This window comes from Syngnathoides biaculeatus, chromosome 2 (genome assembly GCF_019802595.1).
Source record: "Syngnathoides biaculeatus isolate LvHL_M chromosome 2, ASM1980259v1, whole genome shotgun sequence".
Lineage (NCBI taxonomy): Eukaryota > Metazoa > Chordata > Actinopteri > Syngnathiformes > Syngnathidae > Syngnathoides > Syngnathoides biaculeatus.
In genome coordinates, this window is record NC_084641.1 from 30,286,063 (window position 1) to 30,310,569 (window position 24,507).

A 24,507-nucleotide genomic window follows, 5' to 3' on the forward strand; every position below is an offset into this window, starting at 1 on the left:
TCGCTCAACAAAGAATAAGTGTGTCAATCGTTCACACGTAGCGGTGTTATGCTAGCGAAGAACTTTGAATTCATTTATACGAGACGTGTATAAAAATCAAATTTAGGGCATATCTTCGTGCAAACACAGTTTGGTTAAGCTTCGGCCGCGAGCCAGCAAGAAAGCGACACGTTTGTGGAGTCCGATCATCGCTAAATATCGCTCAACAAAGAATAAGTGTGTCAATCGTCACACGTAGCGGTGTTATGCTAGCGAAGAACTTTGAATTCATTATACGAGACGTGTATTAAAAATCAAATTTAGGGCATATCTTCGTGCAAACACAGTCTGGTTAAGCTTCGGCCGCGAGCCAGCAAGAAAGCGACACGTTTGCGCAGTCCGATCATCGCTAAATATCGCTCAACAAAGAATAAGTGTGTCAATCGTTCACACGTAGCGGTGTTACGCTAGCAAAGAACTTTGAATTCATTTATACGAGACGTGTATTGAAAATCAAATTTAGGGCATACCTTGGTGCAAACATGTGCGTTCCGGTTGATATTAGATGGATTTAGTTGATGATGCGGTCTTCCACAAAGTTTGATCCATCGAAGGCATTTTTCGGACCGGGTCTTCGGTTTGGGAAAGGGTACGAATCGAAGTCCCACCGACTCGCCTTTCAGGATACCCGTCGTCACTATTACAAAGTCCGTGACTACACCTCTTAACCATATTTTTGGGTGAAAGAACCCAAATACGCGATAAAACGCTAACAAAACCTATACTGGGCCATGCAATGTTGTCTGAGAAAATGGCGGGAGCAAAAACGGGCTTCGGTCTATGCGGATCTCTGGCCTCTGATTGGTCAGTGACGCGGATTGCGCAATATCCACGGAGGGGTCAATTAACTTACCATGCATATTTTTGGGGGGGAGGCGATTTTGTGGGAGGATCCAGAGAAAAGCGGAGAATATGCGAACTCCACACAGGCGGGGGCTGGAATTTGAACCCCATTCATCAGAACAGTGAGCCAGACGCTCTAAGTAGTCATCCATTATTCCGCCCTCGGTCAGTATGCATCCATCCATTTTCTTTGGCGCTTATCCTCACGAGGGTCGCAGGGAGTGCTCGACCCCATCCCAGCTGTCAAGGTGTACGCCCCGAACTGGTCGCCAGCCAATCGCAGGGCACGTCGAGACAATCACACCCGGTTCATTTTCCTGCTGAACGCTGAGCATCCTCCTCTTTTGTGTCATAATCATACTTCAACATGGACATCACTGAACCTTGAATAATCACATCTGGAGTGTTCCGCACCACGACACGACTTCATGTTATGAATCAAAAGAGATGCATTTATTTCACAATATAAACTATGCCAGGTCAACACTGAGTATCCTATACCAAGTTACAGGCTGCCATTTGTACTCGTGAGCAAGCTTTTCTTTTCTTTCCTTTTCTCCCACCCGTCCACCTTTGTACATCGCACCAGTACGGCGGCAGCAACAACTCGCCGGATGTCCACTTGTCAATTTGGACACAAATTATTGCTCGGATAAATAAAACTATTCTACAAAAAGGGCAATAATTATATTAAAACGCAGGTACTAACCACTGGATTAAAAAGGGACGGACGGGTAGGGGATAAAACCTGAACTCCGACGTCATTCCATTTTTTTCTTCTGCATGCAATGAATATGAACCCCTGAATCGTCATTGAACCTTTCCTGGTTGTGTTTGAAGTAAGATTCCTTTTGTGCCAAAAGAAACGGCATCCCATGCAGTACACGTCACATCCTGCTGGGTTTTTTTTTTTTTTGTCCTTTTTTTTTTCTTCCCTCCATTTTGACGGCCACAAACAATTTGTAAGAAGAAGTCAATTTATATATATATATATATATATATATATATATATATATATATTATATATATATATATAATATATATATATAATAAGCATGTAAAAATACAAAAAAAAATAACTCAACGTAGTTCTGGACAACAAGAGAAAGGAGATAGCACCGTTGTTACAAAAGGGTTGGACAAACTGGAGTGAGGGCGAGATTGGTGGCACCCCAACAAGTGTCATTGGAGGGGGTGGGGAAACCGAGGGCGGGGGGCATCTCCTCATTTCCCCACGTGTGCGTTGTTGCTCAGTGCACATCGGACACAAATGTAGTCCTCCTTCTCCGCCGTCTCAGCTGTGACCCCAACACACATTTGGTGGAACCACTGGTTGCAGCTGCCGTCGCACTGGACCCAGTCCACCTGCGAGTCGACAAACGGACAAGAACGTGCCGCGTACGCGTTAAATACCTTTTGGAACACACTTGTAATTGGGTTAAATGTTTTGGGGTTTTTTTTACGATTTTTAAAAATTTGTCTTTGTGTTTTGCAGAAGTGATTTTTTTGTTTTCATTTTTCAGTTTCTTTTTTCCGCAAGTGTCAGTACGTGTTAAATGAACACAATTGAAAAAAAAAAAATGGAAGTTGAATTCACTCCACGATCACACTGAAATATGAATGTAAATAATCTGTTGCGCCAGCCCCAACAATTTTTTTTGGTTTTTTTAAATTGTAGTGAAAAATAGCACTATGATCGACTCTAGCTTCGAAAAACAGAGGACTGTAATAACAATTAATTAGAACGTAACGAATGAAAGCGGTTGCGTCTGGTGATTTAATGCTGCAATTCAAATCATTGTGCTGCCTTCTGGTGCCCCCAACTTGACCACCACAAGGAAGCGTAATACTGTCTTCCGGATACAAAACAAGACTTCTACCACCTCGACTGTAATATTACTTATTTTCCATAATGATGATCATTACGTTATCTTTTGCTCAAGCATTTGTGCTCAAATATTTTTTGCTTATAACTGCGACCAAGAGTTAGCATGTTTTGCAGTGTTTGTTTTTTATGAAGCTAAGCAGACTTTACAAGACTGAATTATTTGCCTATCTTAAAGAAAGAATGCTCAATTCTTCTTGATTTATGGTTCACGTGACAGTTAACCGCGAATCAAGATAATTTTTTTCAATATTTGACAAACCGCCACCACAACAGAACGTGAACTTGAGCTTGCAATAAATTTAAAAAAATAAAAAATAAAAAAAAAAAAACTGCTGGCATCACTTGTATCTCAAGGCACCGCTTTTTTTTTTTTTTCATTATTTGTTGTGGATGCCTTTCTTCATTTTGAGTCATGATTCCCACCTCATCCCCCTCGGGGAGCTGACACCTCTCCGCGGGACACACGGCCATGTCGTCATCAGAATCGTCGGACTGCGAGACGTCGGAACGCGGCGAGGACAGATTGGAGGCTGCTCTGTGCTGCGACTCCTTTTTGTCCATCTTCTGCCTTTTGTGAGAGTGCTTCGTGTCCCTCGGCCGCCGGTCCCCGCTGAGCGCTTCCCTCTCCAAATGCCTTTTGGCTTTCTTCTCCGGCGCCATCAGAGCGTCCCTCATTTTAGTATTCTGAAAAACAGAGCGCCCCTGAGAAATCAAGCGTTTCCCTTTTCAAGGAGAATCTCCGGATCATTTGTTCTTTTTATTTTTGGAAAAATTCACAATCGAGTAGCATATTTTCTTTGTTTTTTAATTGAACACAAAAAGGTGAAAACATGCAGATGCGTGCATTTGATTTTGTATATTGAATTGGTCATTTTACGTGACCTGTAATTTTGGTCATTGGCGGCATTAGCAAAGATACTACATGCTAGCATAAATATGCATTTCCCCAAATATTGCACAAGGTTGGTGAAGTGATTTGCACTGTTCCCCTAAACACTATATGATCCATCCATCCATCCATCCATCCATCCATCCATTTTCTTTTGCCGCTTATCCTCATGAGCTCCTGAGGGTCGCGGGGAGTAGCTGGAGCCTATCCCAGCTGTCAGTGGGCAGGAAGCGGGTTACACCCTGAACTGGTCGCCAGCCAATGGCAGGGCACGTGGAGACAGCACTCACAATCCCACCTCGGGGCAATTTAGAGTGTCCAATTAATGTTGCATGTTTTTGGGATGTGGGAGGAAACTGAAGTGCCCACCCGCAGGAAAGCCACGCAGGCCCGGGGAGGACACGCAAACTCCACACAGGCGGGGTCGGGATCGAACTCGGGTCCTCAGAACTGCGAGGCCAACGCTTTACCAGCTGATTCACCGTGCCGCCCAATATATGATTTTACATGTTATAATATGGTGGATGGCTCGTAGTCCTGAATATTGTGGCGGCTAACAACCTCATTACCAAATGAATGGATAATGCGAAACTGAAATATTAACATATATGACCCATTTTTAACGTCTGTATTTTTGATCTGAGGCTCAAATGGAATCTGACAAAATTTCTAGTTTAGTTTGAAGGTTTTCCCCTTTTGTGTGCGTCTGAATAAACATAAAATAATGAATCTTTTGTTCTTAGATTTGGATTTCCCTCCCAGGAAATGAATTTGCCCGTTTTATTTTTACCTGCTTGAGTTTTTTTCCCTGAGAGTAAAACCGCACGTGTGTATCGTAGTCTGCGGAGTCGTCCCGCGGCGGAGAGACGCACGCGCTGGCTTCGTGCTGGCTCGCGACCCTGTCCAATAAAACCCGGTGGAGGGTCTGGACTTCTGGCAGTGACACCTGCAGGAGGAGACCTTCCACCATCAGCTCCTCCAGGTCCCGATTCAGCCCTGTCGGACAAACGCACGCAGAACGTTTCCTTTCAGCGGATCCAACCTGCCCCCCAACCTCCCCGACCGACGGACTGACCCTGCAGTGGAATGCATCTGTGTTCTGTGTAGAAAACCGTCTGAGCGTGATTTGTCTTGTTCCACTCTGGAGTCAAACAAGGTGCCTGCAAGGAAACCTCAAAATGTCAAACTTCGATCACCGCAAACGAGTCAAAATGGAAATCAAGAAGTCGCGCAAGGATACGACGAGCGACCTGAGTGTTGGTGTAAGTCTCAGAGCAATCCGACGCACAGCGAGTCAAAGTCGGGGGCGTTTCTGCTCCGTTTTCCAGTTCTGTCAAATGACAAGACTGAAGAATCTGCTGGGCGCGACGCTGCCAGTTAAGCGTTCTCTCGACCAGGTGGTGCATGGCGTCCCCCTCCGGCAGTCGCACTCTGATTCGTCTTAGGGACGCCAGCAGAGGTTGAACTTTATTCAGTGGCGGTTTTCTGGATCGCTGACACCGGGGGCAGAGCCACGGCGGCGCGTCGCCGAGGTCGGACCAGTCCCTGACGCACACGCTGTGGAACGCGTCCCTGCAGAGTTCGCACTGCACCATCGCGCCCATGAGCGCCTTCTGACAGACGCACACCTTCAAATCCGTGCAGTCTGCGGTGGGGAGGAGCTTCGACTCATTCGCTACTCTCAGGTGACAGAAGGCCTCCATCTCCCTGACCCGCAGAGCCTCCAGAGTTGCATTCTGCAAAAAGAAAGACCAAATCATACTTTGCACAGCTTTTTGTGTTCAATTTGAATTTAGCGCAGCAAAAGAAGAAGCGTGCAGGACGAGGCTCGTCAACCCGACTGTTCAACTGAGGGATGTTGGGAGCGACTATGTAAAATACAAAATCCTAAAGGACGAGAGTGTGAGTGAGGGGATTCCTATTTCCAATAAGTGACTGGTTCCAGTTGTGTGGGCCTGCGGACGCATACAAGTGAACTGACGGCGTTCCGAATGCGCAACGACTGAAATGTTGTGTAAATGCTCAGCTTGCACCGCGACGGACGAGGACCCAAACCAATTGATCAGACCCAGGAGTCCACCTCAGAGCAGCTCGGCGGACGGAACGGGCAGTTCGACGGGCCCACCGAGGTGCCACAACAACCGATCGCCCGGAGGAGGGAGCAGAGACCCAAGGACAGCCGCCCCACCCAATCAGAAAAACAACAACTGAGCAACAAGTCGGTCGTCCTGTTTTACCGACTGTGGTATAAGTCAGAACACTAGGAGGCGCCAGGTTAGAAAAAAATACATCAAAAAGAAAAGGAGAAGGAATGTAGTTGCATGTCAAATAGATGCGAGCTGTGACCTGATTGATTGGTAAATAAAGGGAGTAACAAAAAAGAACACAACACCGACTGCAGCAGACTGTAATGCAAAAGGAAGCCGAGACAGCGCACGGAAAGGCCGCCGTCTGTCTATTTGCTAGCTGCTAATGCTGACTAAAGCTAGCATACCTGAAGTCAAGCAGCGCGATTCCCATCATGCAATGTAACGAGAACTAACTACTACACATTCGCAGAGGTAGTGTGGGATCCTTCAACCTCATAAATATTCATTCTCCAGCATCAGGTTATTCATTTTCTCATTTTCAGCTTTTCCTCAGCAGGTTCACGGGGGTGTGGAGGAGCCCGGCCCAGCTGACTTTGGGTCAGAGGCGGGGAACACCCTCGGGTGTTTGCCAGTCAATCGTAGGGCACAAAAACAAACAACTATACGGACAATTTAGAATCCTCAATTGACCGAAAGAGTAAATTGCACTTACAGATATGGAAAAAGATGGCGACAAGGTTTTGGTATCTCAGTGCTTTGGCCAAAGTCTTTTGAAGACCGAGTCAAGTTACGAAGCTTTGCCGTTCAAGTCCAAGTCGAATTGCAAGTCTTTTGACATATTGTCCCAAGTCTTAACATACCATAATTTCCACCCTACAAGACTTTTGTCCACACGCTTTCAACCCTGCAGTTTATGCGGCTAATTTGGGCATTTTTTCTAACGGCCACAAGGGGGCACACGAGCGGAAAAGGTAAGAGTGACACTGGAATATATGTGGCTATTACCGGCCATGTTAGTGCTGCGCTAGTGTTAACACGGTGCTAGTGTGTTGCTGTTGTGTTACTGGCGTGTCTCGGTGATTTTTACCGGTAAGTTTTTTTATTTTTAACCAGCCCTGTCAGCGCCACGCTGGTGTTAGCACCGCACTAGCGTTAAACTGTTTCTGTGTACCGTCTTTCTTTGTAAATATCTCGTGTTTCAATGTGAGCGCTCGTGGCTTTTACACAGCTGCGGCGTATGTATGTACCAAATGGTGTTTCCTTTACAAATGTACTGGGTGAGGCTTATAACCGGGTGCACTCTGTAGGCCGGGAGTTACGCTAGTTAACTCTAAAGCCATCAAATTTGTGACTCGAGTCTGACATCTATGATAATGAATTAATTCAGCGATGTGAAGGCACTATTCCCGTTCATGATTTCAACACGCAATTATTTATTGAGTTCCAGCATCTATTAGCGCAAGGAACTGTCATTTCCTTACGGTGGGCTTATTTCTTATTTTTATTTTCTCTCATCTATTTGGTCATGAAAAATGACCAAATCTGCTCTGAATGGCGTTTCTTAGTCGACCAGCACTTACAACAGAGGCCGAATCCTTGGCCTCCGAAAGCGCTTTCTCCACATCGCTGGCAGTGTTGAGCCTCGTCGTTTTCTTCTTGTTATTTTTCGGCAATTCCTTTCCTTTCTTGGCCTTCCGCTTAGGGGAACCTTCATTTCCCACCTCGCATCTTGGACACAAGGTCTGTGTTGAAGAACATTAACGGTGAGGCTCCCCATTTTTTTTTTTTTTTTCCAGAACCATATTTACTCAAGGAAATTGGGGGGGGCTTTACCTCAAGTAGAGTACAGGCCGTGTCCTTCTGAAGGAAAACGGAAGCAGCGGATTCTTTCCAGCCTCTTACTTCCGCCATTAAATACTCCAGTCTGTCTAAAGGCTCCAGATGGACCTGAATGGCTTGTCCTCGAAGCACCATATCCGATAAGTTGTCCACCATTAAAACGCAGTCGTTAGCCTGCAAAGCACCACGGTTGTGCGTTACGCCAGCACTCCAACTGAAAGCAAAGCCGTTCCTGACCTGAAACTCCTCGGCTTCCTGAAGCCACTCAAGAGCTTTTCTGATGGTGTCCTTGAGGAGGAGGCAATTGGGGAGGTGAGAAGAGATGCCAGACACTTCGTCAGCAGCTGCACTCAAGGTCTCGATGGAGTGAGGTGGTCTGATGGGTAAAACCGCACAGAATGATCCATGTTCAGTAGGAGACGCGGGACGCGACGGCTCCAAAAGATCACAGTTAATTATGAGTAATCATGGCGGTCGCTGCATTGTCTTCCATTGACACAGGAAATGAATTGGCTTTTTTTTTTTTTTTTTGGACAGGTTGAAATGTCTTGGACCCAAAAAACAACAAGAAAAAAAGATAGGACCAGTCGTTTTTTTTCCTGATGAATGTTTACAAATCCTAACAGGATGAAAGTCAAATTTTGGAGCTAAGCATGGCAACTACGCATGTCAAAGGAACATCACTTTGAAAAAAAAATGTAAACTTTAAGCTCTAAGTTAAGATGGAGAGATGCACATTCCTAAGAGCCATGCTATTAAAAGCAACTCCAGACAGCACCGGTGGAATGAGGGAGGGGGGGGGACTAAACGGAATGCTCACTTTTTGTTGATCTGGATGAATATTCTAGCCACAGCTTTTTGCACAAGCTGGAATTAAAATGGAAGCAAAATCAGGAGCACTGACGTCATACGAAATCACTCAGATCAGTCAGCGCAAAGACCCGGGGAGAAAGCGACGGCGAAATATTTGAAGGACATTTTTCAGAATGAAGCTCCGGGATGTTTTTGCAACCTTTTGAAAAAGACGTAAACACCACAATGCATCATTTGATCGGCTGCCTTCACCTGGCCTTGAGAAGACTGCTGGCCTTGTCCTCCCAGTGCTCCGACACGGTCAGAAGTTCCTGAAGGTGCGCCAGCGCTTTCTCCACAGACGAGTGCGGTGCCAGACCCACGCCCTGGTCAATCAGCCTGCGCATGGTTTCCAAAGTCAAAGTTCCAGGCTGGATGAAGGCTTGCTCCACCCCCTCCAGCCATCGAGCCTGTTCTAGCCGCTCCCTTAAACGCGGCAGCTCGGGCAGGTCCACGTCAAACTCGAAGCTGACGTCTAACAGGCTCTGGATCTCAGCTACGCTGGGAGACTCGTCGGCTAGGAGCTTCTCGCTGTGCTGCTGGAAGTCTTCAATGCGGTTCAAGAGTTCCTTCAAAGAGATGTCCAAAGGTACCGGGTGACGTTCTGAGATATAAAACTCGGACTTTAGATTCTGTAAACCTGAGGCTACCTTCAACAAGGGCGCTTGAGTGAGGCTGCACGAGAGGTTATACAGCTGCCTTACAAAGGAACTCAGCTCCTCCACGGTCAACTGGCTTCGGGATTTCCCAATACCACATTGATACCTGGGGAACAGGTCCAGGTCCAATCAATCTTGCTCATACGTGATACAATTCATCTGTAAACATTTGATATACAGGCCAAGCACGATACCTCGTCTGCCTTTTCCTGTTCAGCAGCTGCTGCGCCAACGAGGAGCACCTCTCCGCATCTTGGGTGACGAGGCGCAGCCGGCGCAGCAGGTCATTTTCAGGGAAGCGCTCGGATTCCGATTCGGCAAGAAGAGAGCGAAGAACCGGCAAGCCTGTGGGGAAAGGACTGTGTTGCTCACGGGCCAACCCGATTCAATCATTCAGCCATTTTCTGGAGCGGTTTCTCCTCACGAGAGTCACAACTATTTCCATGTAGGAGGCTGGGCGGATCCTGAACTGATCGCTAGTCACACCGACGGGGCAATTTAAGGGTTTCAATTAATCTACCAGGCATGTTTTGGGGACGTGGGAGGAAACCGGAGTGCGCGGAGAAAACCAATCCAGAGGGAAGTCTGGGCATCCCTGCTAAAGCTACTTGCCCCCGCGACCCGATCTCGGATAAGCGGTGGATGGATGTTGTTGTTGCTTATCATTATTGCTACTTGTAATTTAGACTGGTTAAATGTTTCTTTGTTACAACTCGTTATCTTACCTTTCTTCTTTTCCAGTTTAGCCTCCAGAGTCTCGGACACACGAGAGGCCCACGCGTCGTACTGTTCAGCACGCTGCTTCGAAGCGTTCATCATGGGTAACAGGTCCTCCAGTGTGTATCTGTAACTATCAGAAGACAGTGAATTTGATTATTTGAATACACATTTACTCAGAAGCTGACTTGTGTTTCTGCAACATATCCATATCCATCCATATTTGTCTTCGTGGGTTACCATCCTCACATTGGACAGCACATTTTAGACTTTGTGACTTTGAAGCTGTGTGGCTTTGAAGGATGGGCCCCGTTGGCTGTTGTTGGCCCAGGGCACTAGCATGCTAGTAAGTGGCTAAAAGTTAGCCGTTCTGGGCATTCACTCTTCAGCCGTGCAGCTAGAATGTGCTTCTATCCATTCATTTTGTTACCGTTTGTTCAATAAAGCAGCCGAAAGTGTCTATCCTCGACCTCCCGTGGAGACAATACAATTCGTCCTAACTAGTGATGGTCGACCATGTTGATTTTTGCTGTTTACTTTACCATAGACATGGCTAAGGTATGCCACATTGGAGTCATCTCGTTTTTTTTTTTTTTTTAAGTATGAAAAAAAATCCCAAACTTAGGAAATGTTCCACATTATTTTCCCTGGCACTCATTGTTTTGTGAGTCTGCAATAACAGTGCATGTGAAAAATGATAACGAGAAAATCTCACAAAATAAAGTTAAGATGTGTACGATTTGAATATCAGCTATAGCATTCAGTCACATTTGAAAAATGTACAGTCATGCCCGCGGATATAAAGTTGCAGGTGTGTGTTCAGTTTGTAATTATGTGTGTACACCTTTAAGGGTGGAAGGGGGGGGGGGTGTCAGGTAAAATAGGAAGTAGAAGTAGGCTTGTTGTTAGAGACTGTGTGCTACCGTGTTTAAAAAAATAAATGAAGACGTCAGGCTGTGGTTCACTGCGCTGGATCGGTTTTCATGTGCGCTGAGAGTGTGCAACAAGTGCGCAATTGCGCAGCTGAGAGGGAACATTGGTCAAGACTACACAAAATAAGCAACATCTTTCAATATCTACGTTTTACTACTCGTAATAAATTTTACGCGCGTGATTTTCCGTGCTCGACTGTGCAGATTTGCGAGTGCGATGGCGCATACGCACCCGTCAATTCACAGTTACTGCTACAGAGGGAGACTGTAAAAAAATTGATCGCGATGTGGCGAGGGACAACCGTAATCATGTTTCCCTTAAACAGCGTGAGCTGTGTGACTTACTTCAGTGTGTAGTTTGTGACTGGGCAGGAGCACAGGTCGCTGATGTGATGCAGACAGACCAGCACTCCTGGGCTGCAGGGGCAGGTGATGGCGGACAGGTAACAGGTGGTCCGGCACTTGGCACACTGTCGCTCGTCATCCTGCAGGTGATCATATTTTGCCTCCTGCCAATGGACTAATCCCTTTAAACGTGAGGGCCAAACCATCGCTGAGTCCTTATAATCCAACGACACAACCGACAGTGACGGCGTATGACTACTTTACCATCTTGGAAACTTTTTCCCTTAGTTCCTGCTCTTCCAGGATCATGGCGGCCATGTCTTTGTGGACAGCAGATGCCAGGACCACGTCGAGGGCCTCCGCTTTCGCTGCCATGTTGCACACCATTTCATCGTGGGAGAAGACATTGTACCGGTGGAGGATGCGATAGTGATTGACACACTGCCGACCGAGAGACATCTGGAAGCACAGAAAGAAAAGAGAAAGCTTTTTATTGTTGGGCTATGGTGGTGGTTTTCAAACGGAGTTATGAAAAGGGGGCGGGGGGGCCACCATGAACACTTTTCATGATTAAGTTACACCCAGCTGTTGTTCATGATTTTGTTGAATTCCAAGGCAAAAAAAAAAAAAAAAAAAAAAGTTTGGGAACCACTGTTAAATGGCATGCCTCCAACATAAAATTGCAAAATTAATTTGGGGACATTTTATGGGCAAAAACATCTCTTTGTATTTAAAACCAGAAATGGGCAACTGGTGCTTGACGGGCTGCGTGTGGCCCAAACCTATGGAAGTAAATTAGTGCCACCAGGATTTGAATGTGAAATGTAAAGTCATCACATTTTCAATTGTTGTATTTCAGTGTAACTTTTCAATGTTGACAATTCAACTGGCTCCAATTCGCTGTCTGAAATTCACCGTCTGTGCCACCAGGCAGGGTTATTTCAGGTCAGAACCGAACAGCCAGCCAATCGCAGTTCCACTTTCTTAGTCACATGACGCCACATACTAAGAAAGTGTAACGGGATTGGCGGGCTGATTCTGACCTGAAGTAACCCTGCCTGGTGGCACAGATGGTGAATTTCAGACAGCGAATTGTGGCAACTAATGTGAAAATGTGATCACTCTACATTTCAAATTCAAATCCTGGTGGCACATATTTACTTCCATACAAACCCACAATCAGACTGGCTGCTAGATTAATTTTGGATAATAAAAATGCTTTCTCTATCAATGTTTAGTTGCAATGATAGCCTTCAACACTATATAGAAGATGATTTTTTAGCGCTTCTACTAGTTCTTCTGCATGAGTGGATAATAATAATAATAATAATAATAGGAAAAATATACAGGAGTTATGCTGTCAGGCATGATTGATTTTGTGGCTCTAATGAGTCACTTAAGTAAATGGAAACACTTTGGAGATGAAAAATAAGGAGCCAAAATAGCGTAACGATCAGAAAGAGGACGCAAGCATATCCTGGTTAGACATCAGTTAATGCTTACTTTAGCTTAGCAGTCGACAGAACTGACCTGGATGTTACGTGTCGCTTGCGAGGTTAAATCAGTTTTATTATAACAATGTGCAGCATAAACGCATGTTTATTTATCAAATGTATTGTCTGTGAACCGGAGAAAAATTCCTTGTGCGTTTTTGACACATTTGGCAAAATAAAGATGATTCTGATGCTAACAAAGATGCTGAACAACCTGAATTCAGTAGAACCAAAATCCTGCTTACCCAGTCAACAGTACAAAAGTTGACTGCCTCTGCAAAGTTGAAGCCTTGGTTGAAGCCACTGTGGTAAGCTCTGGGAAAGGTGACAACAAACTCACCAGCGCACTGATTTGTTCTGTAAATCTGAAGCAGAACCACAAAAAAATGAAGTTTCTTTTTTTTTCCTTCCCCCCAATCAAGTTATTTGTATTGTTGTCTATGTGCAAAACATACGGGGACACCGTGAGCCATTAGCGTATTGGGGTTCATGATGGTGACCAGCTGGTGCAAAAGGTCGGGCTGAGATTCAAACAGCTCCGGGGCCAACTTCTTCATCACCTCCTCTAGCTGCTCTGCAGCGAACCCGGGAGCTCCGTACCAGGTTTTGGGTTCCCCCCTTGAGGTGGAAAAATATGAAAATGAACAATATTCTCAAAAAAAAAAAAAAAAAAAAAAGAGCGTCACTCCTGGCAGGATTCATTTTATACCAGTGCAGGTAGTTGATAGAGTAGCTCCAGTGGTCCTCGATGTGCCAACAGAAAGACGAGAAGCACATGCCAACGTAAAGCCACGGCAACGTCATTCCGCAGATGTCCGCCGTCACGTGCGTGAGGACGGACGGATTCATCATCGCCATGTTGTTGAGGTTCCACCCGCACTTCAGGTATTTCTGCGTAAGAGGTAACAAGATGCAGACAAATGGGCGTTGGAATTAGGCATACCTTGTTTTTATCCCTTTAATGGAGAGGTGCAACAGTTAATCGACAACTCATCAATCATCAGATTAAGCTATTTTGATAATCAATTCTACCTTCTTTGACTTCAATTTGTCCAAATTGTCTTAACAGTAAACATTCTCAGATTTCTGTAGTCCTCCATGAAAGCAGACTGGTCATCATTCCGCTTAAGCAAAATAAAACGATTGCAAACATTTTCTGTTACTTTGGAAAAACCACGATCAAATTTGTTACGTTATGGATCGATCAAAATGAATTTTTTTTTTTTTTTTTCTTCTTAGTTGGATTCATCAATTAATTGAAAAATAAATTGACAGATTAATCAGTTGTTGAACAAACTGGCACAACTGGATCAGTTTACCTCATCATCAGGCGAGACCTTAAATTTCCCGTTCGGGATGGGGAACCCGCTCCCAAACTCCTTCGACGCAATATCTGCTCCATACTCGACGGTAACGTCCTCCTCGATGGCTCCCACCAAGCGCCAAAACTCTTTTTCCACCAACTCTGTCGGAACCATCTGGAAGATGCATGAACAGCAGCAATCAGAATGGTGGTAGAACCCCGTTTGTTTGTTTTTGTGTAATCCATCTTCTACTTACATGAACTGGCATGTTAAAATAATCTGATTTGAACGCATCTGCCATTTGACCAAAAGCACGCAGGGAGTAGTCTCGGTAAGCCTGCTCAAACCCAAAAGCTTCATGAGGCTTGCTACATTCCTAAAAGAAGGAGAATGGGTTCAGTATATTTTCACTTCATACACCATAATTCCCGGCCTACAGAGCGCAACTGGTAATAAACCTCACCCAGGACATTTGTAAAGGAAATACCATTTGGTACATACATACGCCGCAGCTGTGTAAAAGCTGCAAGCGCACACATTGATATTTACAAAGAAAAACGGTACACAGAAAGAGTTTAACGCTGCGCTAACGCTAGTGCCCTGCTAAAACCAGCGCTACCAGTGCCGGTTAAAATAAAACTTACCGGTAAATATCACTGAGACACGCCAGTAACACAGCGGCAACACGCCAGCACAGCGCTAACAGGGAACGAGTTCAATGAACGAAAGGTCATGAACTATTTCATATTTTATGAGCCTTCGTATGTCGGGGTAAAGATGCCATATTTGGCAACATATTCAGTGCGGCCGCCATTAATGTTTACCTGCAGTCATGAGAGCGGTGTGGGACGTGCGTTCGAGAACTCTGCATAACCGAGGGCGACCGTGTTCTTTAGTACAGAATTGGCAAGATCGACTGCGAGGAAAATTATTGTTTGCAGCAAAAAGCTCCAGTTAAAACAGGATTTTGTTCATATACTCTGCCAGAGCTGCCATTTTCTGTACCGCTTATCCTCACTAGGGTCTCAGGTGTGCCATGCCAGTTATTTTCAGGCAAGAGGCGGGGCATACCTTGAACTGGTTGCCAGCCAATCAGGAGGCACATACCATAAAAACAACCATTCACACTCACATTCACACCTATGGGCAATTTAGAGTCTTCAATTAACGTACCATGTGTGTTTTGGGGATGTGTAAGGAAACCCGAGTACCTGGAGAAAAGCCACCCAGACACGGGGAGAACATGCAAAGTCCAGATTTGAACCCGAATTAACCATTCCTCCACTGTGCCGCCCTCATCAGCAACAAATTGGGAATCAAAATGTGGAAATGTGACGTGAACTAGTTCCTTATTGGAAGGGCGAACTGAACTTTGAGCTTCTGACTTGTTTACATCAGTGATCGTCACCTGAGCCAGACACTTGGGGCACCTCCAGTCTCCCCTGGGGACGTCCGTCAAAGGGGGAATGAGGCAGAAGGTATGGTAGCTGTCGTCACAGCCGTCGCATAGCAACAGGCGGTCTTCGTCCCCCCCACTACCGCAAACCAGACACACGACCAGATCCACCTAGAGAAGGAAGCAAAGGTTACGACTAAAGACACAGCAGTCGACAAATTGAAAAATCAAAAAAAATTCCACTCACCATTTCTTATGCTTTCTATTTGTGAATAAAAATATTCTCTCTGATGTCTCCATAACATTGTACTTTATCAGTATTATTAAACCATCAAAAGATAATTGTCAAGGAAGCAGCAGGTTGCTACAGAAGTAGGACGCATATTTTAAAAGAGCTTCGCTGGCTCTCTTTCATTTGAATGTACACCGTCATGTACATTTTGGCCACAAACTTCACTTCACATTTCATCCACAGCTGTATTTTAAATTACAAATATAGTTAAGTACTGTTGTATTTGAACGCTTTGAATCATGTAAAGCACATTGAGTGTATGAAATGTGCTACACAAATAAATTTGCTCTGCTAAACAATATTTGGTATTACAGGCAATGCATTTGTAGGGCATTGGGAGGTGCAGCAGCTTTTCTGTTTCTCGCCGGTCAAAACTCGGAAATGTATTTTTAGCGATCGGCTAGTTGCTACAGCGTGCGACCGGACCGGTGGCTGGCTGACTGGCCACTCACAAAAGCAGAGAGCCAGCACACTGCACAACACAACACTTCAGTCGCTCGCTGCGCAAAAGCCTTTAAATGCAGTTCACGTTCCTCTAAATTGATTCTTGTTAGGTTTGCACATTGCTGTGAACGTTTTGAATGAATCGCATAAAACGTCATTTTCTGGTGATATAAAATGAACATTCGATCCGAACGAACATTCCTTCATCGACTGGATTTGCAGTGAGTGAACGTTTGTACTTACTGGATTTGGAGGAAGAGATGGAATGTACTTCTTGTAGCGTTGCTTGAACTTGTCCTCCTCGACGACCGCTTCTTTGACTTCCGCCGGCTCCTGTTTTACTTGAATGGGAATCTCTTTCTCTGTAGAAAAAAAATCAGGTTATCGTGATTCAAAATGAATCAAAATGCAGCAGATTCACAAGTGCGCAGGCATACCCGGTTCTGGCTTGGCGACGAACGAGCCCATCCTCCTCCGCAAGTTCGGACGATTCTCACCTGGCTCGCCCGGTTCGGGCTTCACGCTGACCGACTACAAGAAAAAGGAAACGTGCCTTTTGAAATAAATGCCAGCAATAGAGTGGATCTCAAACCTCTGCACACCACCGTTCAAATTTGAAACACATTGGATATAAATATAAAAGAAAATCGTGCTGCCACTAGCTGCTATTTTGAACTGTTCATAATTCCCTCCATGTTGTCTGAAGGCCCAGCTGACTAAAAACAGCCGCAACGCACGCGTTTGCTGCCATCACAACATACCAGGTGTTTACATAGACTACATAAAAAGTATGCAACGTAAGTCATGCAGACGAAATCTGCAATGTAGTGAACGGCCTCTACCTCATACTTGGTGCGTTTCCCTCTGCGAGCGTTGGGGCAGGAATCAGCCGTCTGGAGGGGTTGCCTCTGAAGCGCCTCCTGCAGTTTGGGCTCCGCGTTGTCGACGTGATCCACATTTCCGGGACTGTCCTCTGGGTGGGCTGCCTTTTGAACACACTGAAGCAAACAACAAACCGATTTTGGCTTTATACTGGAAATAACGCAGCGGGCGTATTGATGGAATTTTTTTTTTTTTTAATTGAAGCTAAACTGCAGTAAATCCAAGAGTTGTGGTCAGAAGTTCACATTATACCAATTATAACGGCATACATTTTGATCTTTCAATCATTTATTTTGCCCACATTTTCTAGGAATAAATGATTTTACAATGTACTTCAACCATGTTTTAAAGGCAAAACAAATAAAAAAGCATTCAAATAAATAAAGATGGGTCCAATAACCCTACAAAAAATGCATGAACATGGAAAAGCCGTGCAACCCTCTGACCACAACTGTGTATCATTTTTATTATCAATAGCAATATGTGAAAACAGTAAGCCATAGACAAACTGCGGGCGACACAGCAACGAAGGTTGTAAACGAAATGAAACTTCAGCAGTCAAGAGAGAAAGGTCAAAATTAGGATGTGGTTAACATGCAACAGAAAAAGGTGCAAGGCAACATGCCAACCAAGAAGGTCGAGGCGGCAGCGTCAAGGTGATCAAACTGGGGGGGTGCATTTCAGACTCAGATGAACACAACCGTCAATCCCAAACCGGGGTGCAGCAGAAAATGGTACAATTTCACTTATCCAGCCATCCATTTTCAGAGCCACCTATCCTCACAAGGGTAACAGGAGTGCTGGAGCCAATCCCAGCCATCTTCAGGGAGGAGGCAAGGTACGCCCTCAACTGGTCGCCAGCCAATCGCAGGGCACATAGTAACAAACAGCCGTTCACACTCACACTCACGCCGAAGTGCAATTTAAGGGTCTTCAATTAACCTTGTTTTGGGGGATGTGGGAGGAACAAGAGTGCCCGGAGAAAAGCCGCACAGGCACGGGGAGAACATGCAAATGCCATACAGGCGGGGATTTGAACCGCGGACCTCAGAACTGTGAGGCAGACACTCAAATCGTCCACTGTACTCCCCCCTAATCTCACTTGATTGGTCCACCAATCCTAATCGATCGTCACAAATAAATCTTTGCTCATGTATCCAATTATCAATTGAAACAATGTATTCATCCTTTTTTTTTTTTTTGACGGTCTGCCATTACATTTTTCTCATGTCGAACGAGTGCCTCGGCGCAATAGAGGGTGCGAAACACAGCAGTGGAGCATAACACACTAGACAGATACATTCTTTTGAGCACATGTTTTTCCTGCCACCGTGATAAATATAAACTCACGAGTCGAGATCAATTTTAGGAATCATCTGCAAAATTGGATTGCGTTTCCGCGAGCAATACTTGACAAACAGTATAAAATCCAGTCAGCGCTAAACATGCAAGTTGTTAATTGTGAGATAGATGCCTTGTTTACTAGGACACACACACACACACACACACATACCTTTTGGAGGTCGGGATAAGCCTCCAAACACATCAGTTTGGAAGATGCCTCTGGTGTCTGAGGCAAAAGAAAGCTGATGTAATTAAACAATTTAGAGTTGGGGTGCCCAGACTTTTTTTTTTTTTTTTTACCCCAAGATCTACTTTTCCAGCAGGCAGCCTCTCGTGAGCTACTTGGGTGTAGGGTGGATAATGATGATGAAGATGCTCCCAAACCGTTTCCAAGTTAATGTTATGTTGCCTCCTATATTTAAAATATAGAATTTTGTTTTTGTGTGTACTCGATTGTTTGTGCTTTCATCCTGGATCAGGCTGTGCCAAGTTGGAATTTTAACATTACACACCATCTCATCCTGCACTTTCTTCTTTGGCTTCAGACCAGACCTTTCCCACTCGGAAAAGAGGAAATCTCGTCCAGTTTAACCACTTTTTCTTCGATTATTCGCATACCCCGACAGTCATTGCCTCTTAAAACAACAGCATTTCTTTTTTAACTTTCTCCATTAATATCGAAAGTGACCATAAGCAGCACGTCTAGCTCGTCTTTGCTCTACGTTGCCCAGACTGTGTTGCGAACTAAAGCAGCGGTGGTGGCCGCTGTCATTATAAAACACATTGATGGCCTGCGTAAGTACTGTAACATTTGTAATTACGAGTGCACGTCTTTAAGAGCGGGGGCAGAGGTAAACTAGAAAAAGAGAGCGTGGCGGAGCAGCGGTCATTGTTTGAGAAACCAGTGGCGGCTTCTTTTATAGGGTCAGTACGTATATGAATTGCGGCATTGGACATAACAAGCAGTCATCCCATCGGCATCGTCATCATCATCACCAAGACCGCCTCGTGATCGATGCATTGAGCACCCCTGATTTAGAGTGACCCACACTAAGAGGTCACGCGGTACCAATCCAATGATGAGCTCTCTTGCAAAGGACAAAAATAAATGTTCATTTTCTGATTAAACTGTGCGGAAGGGGTGACGCACAATTACTCATACACCATCGAAGCATTCCGTCGGACACAAAAGGCTTCAAATCAAAACAAGTTGCATACATTTCTCGTGTCGTCATATTCACGCTGGGTGTGACCTACCAGCAGGTTTGCGCCACTTTGAAAGAGATTGTAAGGGTAGAGGGTTTTTTCGTAATGTCCTCGCAGGTGTGAGCCGACCGCTTTGCCGGGGGCGAAGCCCATCTGCATCGCGATCTTGGTCCACCTTCTGTCCCGACAGACAATGTTGAACCCGCCTTCCTCCGCGACTAACTGTTTTGGGGACAACCACAAAGATGGGACGCTTGCTGATGCAATCAAAACGATTCAACTTGGCCAGGTTTCCATTTCCATTCTTTATCGAACATGTACGATTAAGTCAACACAAGAGAAGCCATTAAAAAAATAGGCAGCAGAAAATGCCATCTTCCAACCTAATGTACACGTTCAATAAGAGTAGGAAAACGTGAAAAACACTCTCCTGCCTCTAATTTTTTGTACAGGTTTGACTTGTACAATAATCATTATAAAATTGAAAGTTATACATGTACATTGTACTCTATCATGTAGGTATAAATAATAAAAACAAAACAATGGGTGCCTGCAGGGTGCAGTAACCACAGCAGGCACGCTAACACAGACAACTGCTTTCCTCATTATCAGCTTTGTAATTTTATCTATTTATTTATGCATTTGGAGTGGGACGAAGGCGTTACACGGAATTCAGTAATTCATTCATAATTTAAAAAAAAAAAAAAAAAAGCATTTTCTAAGCAGAACCTTTGACAGTGCAGCGTTTCCCGGGATACCCGTTACACGATGCACATATCTGAACTTGGCTACTAAAATGGAGGAATTGGATGAAACAGCATTGCTAGCAATGACTGGAGGCAAATTTCATTTTTTTAATAAAACAATATGATGGAAGCCTTGATGGATCTGTGCAAATTGTGCAATATGAGTTTTCATACCACCAAAGCACTTCAACTGTTGCCGGTTGCTTATTGCCACGTGAAAACCATTTAAATTAAAAAAAAAAGTCCTCAAAAGGAATTATAACTTTAGCTCTGTTTAATTTTGGCCAGGGATATTTTCTATTTTATATTGAAATGCAATTGAATGCATTTTTCCAGCGTTAACAACATTCCCGTCTGTCCGTACCAAATGAAACCATGCTGCCTCATAGGAGAAATATTTTTACATGATTGAAATGTAATTTATTGAGATGAATTAATTGGAAAGGCTTTTTTTTTTATAATCACTCTTGTTTTACACACCTTTTTAAACAGTGCACGGGATCTACACATTTTCAGTTCATGATCGTAGTCATTCCACAAGGTACCGTAATTTCCGGACTACAAGCCGCGACATTTGTCACACGCTTTCAACCCGGCGGTTTATGCAATGATGCGGCTAATTTATGGATTTTTTCTAACGAGCGCTAGGGGCGCTCGAGCAGAATTAGGTAAGACTGAGACAGGTGGAATATATGTGTTGAAGAAGACGCAAGTTTAATGTAACTTCGCGCTCTGTGCATGAATAAAATTAGCATGAAGAGACCCTCATCATGGAAAATGGAAGAAGAAATGCACATGACGCAGATTTCAAATTAAAAGCAATCGCGCGAACAATCGAAAGAAGGAAACCAAGCTGCTGCATGTAAACTTCGCATAAATTAATCGATGGTGAGACGCTGGAAACGGCAGTGGGAAGAACTGGAGCAATGGAAAAATATGAAAAAAGCTTTCAAAGGTAATAAAAGCAGGTAGCCTGAACAGTGTTGCTGCCGCTCCTCAGTGACTTTTACCGGTATGTTTTTTTTTTTTTTTTTTTTTACCCAGCAGTGTTAATACTGTGTTACTACCGTATTGCTGCTGTGTTACTGCCACGTCGCAAGCACTGTTTGGAAAGAAAAGCTAATGCATATTATTAAAACTTTGAAAATTCTTTCTGTGTACCGTCTTTCTTTGTAAATATGTTTCAATGTGGGGACGTGCAGCTTATGTATGTACTAAATGTTTTTTTCCTTTAAAAACTGGGTGAGGCTTATAACCAGGTGCGGTTTATAGTCCAGAAATTATGGTAACTATTCGAAGCGAGATTTATTCATTTTATATTTATTCTCGTCTTTTTTTTTTTTTTTTTTTTAAATAAAACTGTTCCCCTTAAACTGTAACAACTCTAATTTCAAACAGCTTCTGAATACGGCAGCAAAGTAAATTGTTGGAGATTTTGTACATTTCCTGCACTATTTTAAATTCAACTAAGTCATTAAAATGTATTTCAATTGGCGAATTGGCACCAACCTTGTTCAGCTGGTATAAATCCAAAATCTTCCTTTCCACGTGCGGAATCTTCAAGGAACATCCTTGCAAATCCCAGAATTTGGCAATCTGATCCAAAAAGTTCAGCTTGACTCTAGTCTGGGCCTGTGAGGAGATGGACAATCATTTGAAACCATTCCAACATGGATGTCAACATTTAGTGAAATGAATAGCGAGCTGTCTGCAAAGGCTAACCCATAACATTTTTTACGTCTTTTGTTTTTGTATATATATATATATATATATATATATATATATATTCAGTACATGTACTTTACTAATCTCTTTTAGATAACGTCACAGCATTTTATGATCCCGGTCGCCATTTATAGTTGTCAAACAAGGTTATTGTTACTTTCACTTCACAGTAATTGCACAGGAGAGGCAGTGTTTAAAAAAAAAAAAAAAAAAAAAAACATTCTGATTCATGAACATTCTGTCAGCAAATAAATATCTATCCAAAAAACACTCACCTCCAATTCATTGAGCCTCTGGATCCGAGGAACAAAGTGAAGTCTGTCAACGTCGCAAGCAAATGGAGGCTGCCAACCCTAACAGCAACACAACAATATCAACACATGAGCCTTTGTCTGGCTGGCTGGCTGGCTGGCTGGCTGCAGGAGGCCAATCCAAGGCCAATTACTTTTAATATTTCTCTTATACTCTGCCGCTGCAGATTGTTGACTTTCTCTTCTTAATCTTCCGTCCTGAACACAACATTTTGAAACAATAATTTCTTAGACGGATGTCCAATTTCACACAAAAGGCAATTTGGACTCGGAAGATTCTGATCTTGAGTTTGTTCAACAACGGCAAAAATATGATGGCTGAGCGTCGAAGACCAGAACGATAGCTCACAAAGGGGGGAGGCCCAAGTTTTTGTTCCAAGTCAGAAGCATACATCCCCCCACTGGCACACAAAATGGCCAGATGGAAGACTCAAGTCAGTCACTAGGCCAGCTTACCACAAAGCCAACATGGAGGACAACACCCTACAAGATCGGTTTCCGAGTTGTTCGTGGGCGGTTGCTTGTCTTCGAGCAATCATAATAATAATAATAATAATAATAATAATGGAAGAATCACACCATCGGGGCTGTGGAACGTTGAAAGTTTCAGAGGCACAATTGTTTTATCAGTCAGTTCTGCGATTTCCATAACCTGTTGTACTTGTTGTGCTGTTATCAGAACAATTTGGGAAGTCAATCGCCAACAACGACCTGAAAAACATATTTATGTAGTGTACTTAGTGTCTGTTTTGGTAACACGGGAGCTGCCGATTGATTGACAAGTGCTGTGTGGTGGGCTGACCGCAATCAATGCGATTCTCTTCGGCACACCGAGACGTCGGGTCCAAAACGGTCAAAACGTCAATGTGTTTTATTTTCAGTTGGCCCGAAACTACATGCGGGACGGACGTCTTGGGCATATCGCCACCGTCCTATGACAACTAGCACCTCGCGCGACATCCTGACACCTTCTGCCCGTTAGCATTAGCATCCTAGCTCGGCGACCGAGTTGGCCGGAGGACGCAAGGCGAACAACAACAACAAGGACGAAATCCCACTCGGGACGCGCTCGTGGAACGGCTCGAGAGTCCCGACCGGGCTCGAGCGGGTCGCTCGTGACGCCGACGGCCCCGAAAAAGTGGCAGCTCGCCGCGGCTGCACAAAGAATGAACCTAGCCGCTCATCCGCCATGTTGACGAGTCCCTTTAAATCCCTCGCCGCTTCCTTCATCTCTCCCGAACGAGCATCCGCGTCGAAAGGGGCGTTCGGACGCCCGTAATCGCGCTCACCTGAGGCGGTCGGACTTTGCAAATGCCCGTTTTCTCGGCGATGGGACGGATCTTGTTGATGAAGGCGTACGGGTCGGCGAATTCTTCCCAGCTGGGCTCGAACACCGGGCACTCCGGTGGAGGCTTGAACTCGTCCGGCCGAGGCTGGCTCATCGTTTCGGACGGGACCGGACGCCGAAACGGGGGACTCCGTGGGTTGTTTTTACTCCGTTATTGATCGTCGGGCCCGGTGGCAGCCAGTCGACATCAACACGAGATGAGGCAGCTGACACACACGCACACAAACACACGCACACACACGTCCACGCGCTGTGGAGAGAATGTTCCAAGGCAGTGAGCACGTCCGCTCAAAAAACTAGACACCAACTACTTGCTCCGAATGTCATCGCAGTTTGACCTCAAGTGTTGCGCGTCAAACAGCTTCAAATGATCCATATTGAACAGAGTTGCTCATCATAATTCACTGTGTTTGTGTCCTGGGGACATAACAGTGTTTGTTTTTATAGCTATGTCAAATAATAACAATTAATTCCTTAAAAAAAAAAAAAAAACATCATGAATATGTGCTGGTTTATTTTACGCACATTATTCACGAATGCATTTGATCAGTAAGCCTAAATACAGGTATGTGAAACCCAGATTGCTCACAATTGTGCTGCTGTTACATATTGATGAAAATGACACCGGCATTATTTATTGTGATTATGTGAACATTTTAAATCTGCACATTCACACAATCGACCGTGTTTACTTACCGTGTTCAAAACAAAAAACAACAACAACAACATGATTATTTCGGTCTTATGCTCACTGAATATGACAGAAGGTGTGGAAAACGCAACCTTTCAGAACGATGCCGATTAATAAACAGAAATGTGTCAAATATTTCTGGATTGTTTTCTATTTACGCTTGCGCGGATGAATATGTTCAGGTGATACCTTCGGGATGTCGGATCTATTTTTTTTCTCAATCGTCACTGCC

The 24,507-nt window shown here is 44.4% G+C and overlaps 1 protein-coding gene across 3 annotated transcripts; it reads right to left on the reverse strand.

Annotated features, from left to right (window-relative positions):
• Positions 1-1,932: 1,932 nt before the first annotated feature.
• Positions 1,933-24,006, reverse strand: kdm5bb (lysine demethylase 5Bb). 3 transcript variants are annotated; one of them, XM_061846867.1, is made up of 28 exons: positions 23,526-24,006; positions 22,201-22,278; positions 21,710-21,832; positions 19,506-19,676; positions 18,418-18,474; positions 16,865-17,020; positions 16,460-16,553; positions 16,266-16,384; positions 15,299-15,457; positions 14,147-14,266; positions 13,906-14,064; positions 13,296-13,477; positions 13,042-13,204; positions 12,832-12,951; positions 11,358-11,552; positions 11,094-11,275; positions 9,825-9,949; positions 9,294-9,444; positions 9,091-9,205; positions 8,654-9,009; positions 7,826-7,964; positions 7,583-7,762; positions 7,330-7,491; positions 4,910-5,395; positions 4,735-4,819; positions 4,450-4,655; positions 3,194-3,454; positions 1,933-2,247 (listed from the first exon to the last, which is right to left on the reverse strand). In XM_061846867.1, the coding sequence occupies exons 1-28, from the start codon at positions 23,676-23,678 to the stop codon at positions 2,107-2,109; spliced, it is 4,638 nt and encodes a 1,545-aa protein (XP_061702851.1). In that variant the 5' UTR covers positions 23,679-24,006; the 3' UTR covers positions 1,933-2,106. The 3 variants fall into 3 exon arrangements, with proteins under 3 accessions (XP_061702851.1, XP_061702868.1, XP_061702859.1); XM_061846884.1 differs by lacking the exon at positions 23,526-24,006 and adding an exon at positions 22,371-23,480; XM_061846875.1 differs by lacking the exon at positions 18,418-18,474 and having other exon boundaries at positions 23,526-24,005.
• Positions 24,007-24,507: the final 501 nt, after the last annotated feature.

Bases quoted from the DNA above. Each gene is read 5' to 3' on its own strand.
- kdm5bb (XM_061846867.1), bottom strand. From the start codon at position 23,678: ATGAGCCAGCCTCGGCCGGACGAGTTCAAGCCTCCACCGGAGTGCCCG. The intron at 9,010-9,090 runs GTAGCCTCAGGT...ATCTCTTTGAAG, and splicing joins CTCAAGCGCCCTTGTTGAAG to GAACTCTTGAACCGCATTGA. The intron at 7,763-7,825 runs GTCAGGAACGGC...GGTGCTTTGCAG, and splicing joins AGGAAGCCGAGGAGTTTCAG to GCTAACGACTGCGTTTTAAT.